Source organism: Zosterops lateralis, assembly GCF_965231275.1.
Source record: "Zosterops lateralis genome assembly, chromosome: 14".
Classification (NCBI taxonomy): Eukaryota; Metazoa; Chordata; class Aves; order Passeriformes; family Zosteropidae; genus Zosterops; species Zosterops lateralis.
Window position 1 is genome coordinate 7,501,390 of NC_139774.1, and position 10,068 is coordinate 7,511,457.

The window sequence follows — 10,068 nt, forward strand, 5'->3', positions numbered from 1 at the left end:
CCTGGGAGTGCAGGCAGACTCCAGGTGAACTGTTCTCATCCCAGTGTGGCATCCTGCACCCTGACTGGGAACACAGAGCCCTGAAGGGCCTTCCAGCACTGCCTTTATCTTTTAGAATTAACCCCTGTAAATGTATACTTGAATGTATAATATATATTTGAACGTTTATCATAGACATTTGCAGAGATTTTGAAAAGCAGGTTTGTTCATGGGGTTTAACATGTCATCCAGCTCGAGGCAAGAACTATGTACAGGGGCTCAAAGCTGTGGGGGGAAAACATGAGGTGACGATTGTTATGGTGTAAAGTTACAGCTTGTTCATTACTGCCAGTAGAACTTTACTGCTGGCATTTCCATGGGGAAACACAGCTGGTGACGATGCTTGAGATTGGGCAAAGGGAGGGATGGGAGGGAAGCAGAGCCCAGCACACAGCCCAGTTTTCTGCAGGGATCAGTGTGGGCATCACCTTTCAGCTGGGCTATTCCAGCACCACAGAGAACAGGCAGACCAAGCTTATGTTTTATTTAGTGGAAACTATAGAAGACAACTCACCTCCTTCCAGAAGCCAGGCAGTCAAATCACGGCTTGTGAGCGAAAAGGAAAGTACTGCTCAGGAGGAGGGAAGAGCCCGACCATTAAATGAAAACCTTCCCTGTGGTGGTATAAATAAATACCATGTCCCAAGCATTCTGCTCCCTGACCCCTGAGTATGTGGGGACTCATAAACCTCATGTGGTCTAAACCAGCCCCCTGAGTCCTGCTCTTGCAGCATCCCAGGCCTGGGCAGAGCCCCTCCTCAGCACAGCATCCACAGCCTGAGGTAGCTTTGACCTGGCTCATGGGAATTCCGTGGCTTTCACTCCTGGTTCAAGTCATGTCTGTTCACACAGGCTATTTGCACTAAATCTCTGTTGCTGGATGCTACTGGAACACTTGGGCACTTCCTTTGTGGTTTCCAGGGCAGCACAACTTCCCTGCACACAGAGAGCTCACTGTGTTCCCATAGCTCACTTTGGCAAATTTAACACTTGAGAAATCGTGAACAGCTGCTCAGCACATCAGTCCTGCATGGCTGGCATTCAGGAATTCCTCTCCTATGAGATAAGACAACGAAGAAGGCCAAAAACTTTCTTCTTGTACTGATGAGCTCTGCTGTTACTCAGCATGAGGGTTTCCTTGCTCCTGTCTCATCTCTGTCTCCAAGTTATTTATCCCCTATTCATTGCATGAGACACCTGCTCAGTATTTAGCCTGTGCCAGTCCATATGAAACCCCCTTCTGTTCTGTGACAGGATGGCAGGTATGGTGCTGTTACCCATCCCATACTGGCTGGTAACAATTGCCTAAAAATGCCTATTGTTTAAAACAAAATCTCCACTAATTTTAAAAGGATGTGTGGAGCTGGTTTTTAAAAGTGCAAGAGTGGTTTAATCTGACCTTTGTGAAAGTACTTTGCTCTGAAGATTAAGCAATTTGTAATAATGTGGTTGTACTGGTGGAGGGGAATTATTAAAGGCATTTTATATTGTCTAGGCTGGTAAGACACAATACATTTTAAAAACCCTGACCAGCACATGTTGGTTGGTGAGAACCCAAGGCAATGGTGATTGTAGACAAGAAGTGATTTCCCACATTGCACAGAAACTGTGATAGAGTCTGTAATGGTTTAACCAGGACAAAGCACAGATCCCAGACCCCTGGATTACAAGGTAAGGCCGTAAGGAAAACTGTAGGTTTGATTCAGGCTTCTCACAGCTGAATCAAAACCTTGGTTCCATCTGAGAGCTCTTGCAGAGGCAGCAGTGGGGCTGCCCATTCCTCGACAGCAGCTCCTGTTCAGGCTCCCATGGGCTGAGCCAGATCAGCTCTAATGAGAGAACAATGGTATGAGCTGGATGAAAGGCTCAATCTGTCAAACTTCATCATGGCTATTTTAAAAATAAACTCTGAGGCATTTGGTTCTTCATGAAGTTTGTAGCTGCCTGCCAACTGGATCCCTGGGTTGAAGGACTGTGACCGAGTCCCTTTTCCCTCTTTCTGTCTTCACATAATCTTAAACCTGAGGGGTAGCACATACTGCTTAGGAAGGACATAAAAAATAGACTGATAATGCCAAGTGCCTTTATCCTCTGATAAGCACGGTGACACTTTTACCCTGTTGTTTTGGCTGTTCTGTTTGCTGGGACCTGCTGGTTCTGCAGGTGCTGCTTCCAAGGCAGTAATTCTCCACCAGTCCTTTTTGAATGGCTGTAAGGGAGGACAGGGGCAGCTCAGCTGAGGGCACAAGCCTCCTGTGTTCATCCTCCCAGCACTCACTTTCCCATCTTCACTGTGCAGGTTTCTGAATCCATCACAGCCCTCTAAAGTCTCAGTGGTTTGATCAGGAATTGGGCTGTAGTAGGTGTGAAAGGTGCTAAACAGGCTGGCTTACAACAACCCTCAACCACATTGGATGGGAACTCTTCCATTCAGAAGGGTGATGGCAGGGTAGCCCTGCCTTGGGATGGCCCTGCACAGCTTTACTGATGGGATAGAAAATATAAACAGCATTGGGTGACTGCAAGCACTTTAACTCGGGATCCACAAGTTCTTTGCCGTGGATGAATTCAGTGCTGTTCACTTGTAAAGAAAGATGCAGATTTATGCATCTGCATAGTTAGTTCTGGATAAATGACTCTCTTGTCTGGCCACTGCTCCTGTCACTTTGTAATTAAGGGGAGGGCAGGGACAGGCTGCATGCTTCAGTAGATCCATAGCAGCAATATGCTGTTGATCCTGATGGAAAACACCCAGGAGCTCCTGATTACTACTCCTATAACTACTACTACTACACAAGAATGTGGGTGCTTCCTCCTTGCAGGAAACAACAGGCAGCAGGGACAGCAGAAGGCCAGGTTATTTCAGACAAATTCAAGACCTTCAAATGAGTGGATGGCAAGCTGACAGCCTGAATCTTTAGCCTTCTAAGTGTGCTCTCATAAAAGGCATGTGTTTTATGAACCTGGGAAAAAGCTTTAAAAAAAAAGAAAAAAATAAAGCTTGTCTTGAATCAGTAGAAGTCAAACTGATTATATTTTTAGAGCAATGTGACTGTACTTAAAAGTTTTTTCAGTGTTCAGAGGGAGACTGAGGAAACTAGGCAGATTTCTAGGTGCTCTCAGACTCTTCCATTGCGAGAGAATCTCTCCTGGCTCAGGATGCAGGGGGGCTATCTGTGGCCAAGAATTTGGAACCCTCCCTTCCCTGCCGAAGGGATGCCCCACCCCTGAACTGCACTTCTGTTCCCTTTTGTCAGCACCAGCAAAGTCTGCAGCAAAGGCAGAACAAGGACACAAGTCTCAGGAGCTGCTGAAGTGCAATATTGGCTGTCAATACACATGGCTTTGTTCATTTATCATGTCCTGCCTTCAGGATCTGTGACCAAAGGCCATTTTGCTTCCTACCTGTGTTTTCTTTAGCAGATCAGTAATAGGAAACCAACCAGGAGTCTGCCTCTCCAGCTCCAAGGTGATGATCACCAAAACCAACGTGGAGCCCTTAAACTGCACGAGTTGGTGGCAGGCCATACAGTGCTGCAGCTGCTTGGTCAAGAGTGCAACGTGGAGGGAAGGATTCCTCTGAGGCAGTCTGGGTGGGAGATGGGGCCAGCTGGACATCACCATGGCATGAACTGCAAAGAAGATAGAAGTGTACATATATATATATATAAACACATATATATATGAAAAGAAAAGCAGAGGTTAGTGAAGTTTATATGTTTTCCTGTCATCACCCAGAAGTACAGATGAATTTCATCTCATATCAGGAAACTTGAAGGCTTCCCCCACCTCTTTTTTTTGTGTTTCGTGTTCGTACTTGCCAATCATTGAACTGTTTTATTGAGCTGATAATGAATGTACGAGGTCTATGTTTCCTAAGAATTTCTGAGGTTTCTACATTATCCAGATTGCTGTCCAGGAGATTCAATTCAGGACAGCAGCTCCAAGTCCAGTAAAACCAGTAATACTATACTCTAAATTCACTAAGGAAACAAGAACCTATGAAAGGCAGTTTTCACAATCAGCAGCCTAAAATGGCTTAATATTTGCACATAACCTTAAAATAGGGATCCAGGACGTGTTTGTATCATATGACTTTTGCCTTACTAGCACATGATCATTTCTTGAAGACAAAATTTAATTGTTTCTATTAAATGTTTAGTAACTGCAATGTGAACTAAGTGCCAGATCAGGGTAGTCACATTGCATAAGTGAATAAATAGTGGGATGAAAAGTAAAATGGTTTAGGAAAAAACCTGTGTGTGAGATGTAGCAAAACTCTGACAGCTTTCTATGTACAGTATTAATAGAAGGGAAATAGTTAGAAATATTTTTGCAGCTTGTATTTAAAAAAAAAATAAAGAAGGCATATAGTTGTGCATTATGAGAATCTTTTTAATGTCTATTCAGTTGTCCTTTAAAGATGAGAGTAAATTTTTTTGACCAAAATAGAAGGTTTTAAATAGTAGAAATTTTTTAAAAATTTAAAAAATATAATTACTGTCATATTCTTTAAAAGGCTTGAAGATAGGTAGGAATAGGTAGTTTGCCAAGCATCTTGGGAAGGATGTGTGGGGGTGTGTGTGTGTATGCATCTGTGTTTTTTAGTCTTATTTGATAAGGAGTTGTTTCTTTAAAGAAAAAAAAACATTGCAAAACATAGTGCTTACAATGTTTAAGAAATCCATTGGTGTTTCTGTGTAAAGATCCCACTGAACATTATCCAGTATAATTCTTTCCATTCTCAAGATCTCGGCTGGAGAGTGTTTACATCTGCTCTGCACCGCTAGTGTCTGCACTGATGGTATTACCTGTAAAAAAATTTTTAAAATTAAAAAAAAAAAAAAAAAATAAAGAAACCAACATCCTATACAGTGCTGTGTGCGGTTTTCTGTATTGTAAGGGATCTGACAAGTTTAAACAAGTTTATGTTTAGCAGAATGGTCATCCAGCAGATCTCTTTCCTAGGTATCTCCCATCCTAAATGAAGAGTGGTCCCTGCTCACCCCAGGGCAGCTGCTGCAGACCCAGCCCACAGCAGGAATGATGCCATGAGCCTCTCGGTGTGGCATCAGTGAAGCACCTTCACTGCTATCACTAGTTTTGCTCAGAGGAGCTTCCTGTCAGCCTGTTTTACAAGGGCTGCTGTAGTTGTCTTGTTTCCTGTGGTCATCCACACAACTTCTCCTTTGTAGCTGAGAAGAAAAGAACAATAACCTCAGTGCAAATAGCCACCTAAGAATGACAACCTAAGAAAGGCTGTGAAGACATTTCACTACTGCAGTGGCTGTTTGAAGAGATATGTAAGTCTGACTCCAGCTCCTGGCATTCCTCTTCTTTTGCAAAGCAGAAGGAAGAAATAGGAGGAATGCAATCTGAAATGCTTTTAGCTAATGCTTGTAAAGATAATTGGGAGCTGCAAGGCTGAGCTCAACTCCTGCCTTTGCTGTAGCTTCAGTGGCAGAAAAGGTCAGCCCCACAATTTAATTAAAAATAGTAGTCTAAAAACCAGAATATTAAAAGTGATAATGTGAATAATTTCTGTTTAGCAGAGAAAACCAGATGAGTTCTTTGTATTTGCCACAGCAGTTGGACTAAGTCCACACAAACAATTCTAATGAGGTCAGTGGAATGTCATCAAACACTCAAGTTCATATGTATACATATATATATATATATATATATATATATATATATTTGCTTAATGGCCTTCCCCAGCAACAACCCTGACTGCTCCCTAAATCTGCTGCCAAACATCGTCCCTGCTTTGTGTATAAACTGATTACCTGCTCCTTACATTCCCAGTCAGTAATCTAGCCAGGGAAAAGCTGACTGAGATCTTTACTGATGCCAACAGCCTCTTAAAGATGCTGGTGGCTGAGGGGAACATTTATGGATAAAACTGGATCTGGGAGCTGATTTCTGCAATCCAGAGAACCACTTTTTTGTAACCTGAGAGAGAGAGATCTGTGCCCTGAGGGAAAGGAAAAGTTAGAAGAAAAATACAGTTAGTGCTTTGATGATTTTGTTAACACAGCTCCAAAGGAAGACTCAAATCTTTTTAAGTGCTCTAATTAGCATTTCAGATGGCTGGAGGCTTGAAATGAAGGAAGTTGTCAGCTGTGCCCACAGAGGGAGGGCAAGGGCACTTTTTGGAGCAGTTTAAAGTGCTCACTCGTGTTGCCCGACCCATCTGGCTGTAGCTGTGCTTTACAAAGGCCTGGTACTGGGTTGTGCTGGACACTGAGTGGGTAAGCACCCAGACCTCCCAAACTGAGCCCTTACAAACAGGGTCCTGAGTGTGCTCGTTATTCCCACCCTGGGAAAGCTGAAGCCTCGATGCAGCACATGCAGTCTCAAGAGAGAAACTGGAGTCAGGAGTAGGTTTTGATTTACTCTGAAAGAGTCTTGACAGCCCTTGGAATTGCTGAGTGTTGGGACCAGAGCCAGCTTTGTGACTCCCCAAAGGTACATGGCAAAGTGTACTGAGTTTTTTCTTGCTTATATTTTATTTGAAGCTGCATTCAGGTGAAAGGGAGAACCGTGGCTGCCATGGGAATAGCACCCAGGAGCCATGGAACACACCTGAACATTGTTGTAGGAGAAGTAAAAGGGCCACACAGCCACGCAGAACAGACAAGACTAAACACCAACTTCTTTAATATTACTCATCACATTATCTGTTTCACTGTTTTGCTTCATTTGGTAGTAAAATTACTCGGTAAAAAGTAGCATTTCTAGACTATTGCAATAAAGAGACAAGGCTGTTAAGGCACCCCTGTGCATCCTGGACAGTTCTGAGGCACTTACAGAAGCAGCCAAGCAAAATTTTACATTGTACACAGAGGCCATGGAGTCTTGCAGCTTCCTAAGGCAGCTTGGAATGGGGCTGGGTTTTTGATAGGCCTCAGTGAATTCCATCTTCTCCCACCTTAAGAGATGGAATTCACAGATGGTGCTGATGCCAAATGTATGCTTTTACCATCGATTGGCTGGTCTTACTTGCCCTACCACATTATCCCAAAGTATTTCACATTTCCCAAAACTACTGCTTTTCTGGCTGAGCCAGAACAAAATGCAAAGCTCCTGGTTTATACAAGGGATCAATAAAATGTAAAATGGGACAAATAGAGATCATCTTACCCCTCCATTCCTTAAGCCTAGTCCAGGAGGGATGACTTTTGCATTCAGGTGAATCAGATGACATGACCAGCACTGCATCTTTGCAGGGTCCTTTAGGGAATTCCAAAGAAGACAGGGGAGGATATCTTCATGGTGAGATTCTGGAAGCTGGGACTTTCCAAATCCTGGCCTCTCTGGCTAAGGCATTTTCCAGGGAAAAAAAAGGCAAGTTGTGAGCTTTCTGTATGTCCAGAACACTTCATGGCAGCTGTGTGAGCCAGTTTTCTGATGGGAGCCCCTGACAAAAACAAACAAAATTATAAAATAACATCCCAGTTCTTTGTACTAAGTATGATTTCCTCTTTTGATGCCTTTCCAGCGCTGAGAACTGAGGGGCAGCCACAGGACTTGTTTGTTTGCAGACAGAGCAATCCTCATATGCATTTTCCCTGGAAGTTCCTGATGAAAGAAAACAAGTCAGATGGCTGAACAACAACACAGTCCAGATTCTGCACTCCCGGGCTGTGTAATGGTTTGAGAAACCTTGGGTGGAGCAGTCCAGATTGCTCCAGTTATCCTGTTTCACACATTTGGCTCTCCATTTGCTGAGCTATTACTCTGCAACCTCTTATCCTCTGATTTCAAGTTTCTGTCAAAGAGAGGCTTATGGTTTCCATACAAAGGCTCAAAGACTACTCTTCTTAGGAGGTTTCAGAATTCCCAATTAAAAGTTTTCCTCAGAGCATTTTAATCTTTGAAGATACCACTTTGGAAATCCCACTTTCCAGACTAAGGGGAGAATTTACAGGAAATAAACATCTCTGAATCATATCAGCACCAAGTGAATGAGAACATCCAGCCTGAAACTGTTTCAAGGCTTACATTTTGGTGTCTCTAACAACAGAAAAGAGATGTTACTAGATACAAAATTCCTGCTTTTCTTTCCCAAGAGTGGTGAGTGTGCTCTTCCTCACCATTTTTTCTGGAAGTTCACACAATTTTCTCTGCAGTTCCATTAAAAAACCCCAAGTGACATGAATCCTCTGGAAACCGCTCTACATTTCTAAAGCTGGAGCTCTGAGAGGTTTCCCTGAAAGCAGGAACCACATCTGACTAACTTCGGCTGCCACTGGATGTCAGAGCATCCAAAGCCGGACCGTTTCAGCAGAGGGAGAGCTGGCAATGATTTATCCGGCTGGATGCTGTGAGAAGTGTACTCTTGTGTAGCTGGGGGTGGGCGGGAAATAATAATTAAAATCTCGCCTCTGGCTGCTTTCGACCGCCCTTGAGAACGACAGTGAGCATCTCCCGCACCGCCGGAGCTCAGAGAGCCCCTCCAGCCCTGCAGAGCGCCGGGGGGCGATGGGGATTCCCGTCCGTCCCGGTCCTGCGTACCGCGTCCTCACCCGCCCAGCCGGGTACCGGGCACGGGGTACCGAGCACGGGGCACCGGGCGGGGCCGGGGATGCGGAGGGACCGCCCCGGGAGGGCGGCGGAGAGCGGGGACGATGCCTGCGGGGGACCAGCGCTGCTGGACGCCCCTGGCAGGACCTTCGGTGCCCGGCTGCCCGATCTCCGGGCACGGCTCGGCGGAACACCCATCTCGGGGTCCCCGTGGGAGCTGCCAGGGGAGCGCTGTCCCAGCCCGTGTGGGTCTGTCTTACCTGTACACAGATCACTGTGCCAAGCAAAGCGCTCCGGGATCGGGATGAAATTCTGCCACGGTGATAAACACTGCAACCTTCAGCATCACCCCCAAATCTGCTTGCCCCATTCTCCGGCACCGGTTATTGCCTTGGCAGATGCGTTGTCCCTTCTCTTCAACTTGGTCTTCTCCAAAACACACATTAGCTGGATCCACACAATCCCAGCACCTGTCAGAACCTATTCTCCTTTTAGTCACAGGAAGTATCTTTTCTCTGTGTGTTTCATGGAGCACAGGCACACCTGTGCCCTCCCAGGGCTGGACCTCTCTGCCAGCATCTGTGTTTTCACCCTACATTTTCTTCTGCCCAGGATCTCTCCATGTCTCAAAGCCACTCAGCTTTCCTCTCAGATCCTGGCCCCTTCTGTTTTCCTACTGCAGCATTTTCTGTGGGAAGCTGGTTCCAATATTTTATGTTAAACGTTTTCTCATTCCTCAGCTTTGCATGCCTACACACGACTCTCTGTTCTCTCACCAGCCCCTTGGGTTATACATTTTCTGGTGCTAAATTATTAGTCCATGACTCTGTGCGTGCAGCATAGCTCTGAGTAACACCCTGGCAGCGTGTGAAGAGCAAAGAGACTTTGCTGAATAGCTGCTCTTCAAGATTCCTGACTCACCTGATGATGCACACCCGGGGCTGAGGGAATGGCCCTGTCCTGTCATTTTGGTGTGTTCCCGTCCCTGTGATACACAGGTCAGTTTGGTGGGGGAGCTCTGCAAGGCACAGATCAGCTCTGTCCACATTCCTGCTCCTGTTTTACATCCCTCTGGCAAAAATACAACACATCAACTGAGGTACAGCCAGTGGTTTGTGTCTGTGCTTGGTGCTGGGGATTCCTGGCCTTGCCCGGGGATCCCAGGCCCCAGTGGTCCCCAGCAAAGGAGTGGGACTGGAACAATGTCCTGTGACCTGCCAACAGGAATTGGGTGTGCAGAATAACTGGGGGTATTTTGGTGATTCAGGGCATCAGGTACTGGGGAAACTATTCATAGACCTCTTCTGTTGAGTAAAATTGTCTTTGACTCTTAAGGACACAGATTATGAAAGGACAAAGTCAGATTGTTGGAATAATTTAATCTAATTCCTGTAAATAAGTGACACGTGGACAGTGTGATGTTGAAATGCTTCGAGTAGGAGAAGAGCACGTGAGGCTTTGGAAGGTCCCAGCAATGTGCAGTGAAACTTTACACTAAATGAC

General features: G+C 45.3%; 1 protein-coding gene across 1 annotated transcript; it reads right to left on the minus strand.

Annotated features, from left to right (window-relative positions):
* Positions 1-258: 258 nt before the first annotated feature.
* On the minus strand, positions 259-8,763 carry CCNI2 (cyclin I family member 2; the record flags this gene model as incomplete). The annotated part of the gene is given in 7 exon segments (XM_083871514.1): positions 259-264; positions 2,156-2,248; positions 2,499-2,621; positions 3,445-3,671; positions 4,710-4,712; positions 4,715-4,930; positions 8,598-8,763. Coding segments are annotated over 7 exon segments (834 nt in total).
* Positions 8,764-10,068: the final 1,305 nt, after the last annotated feature.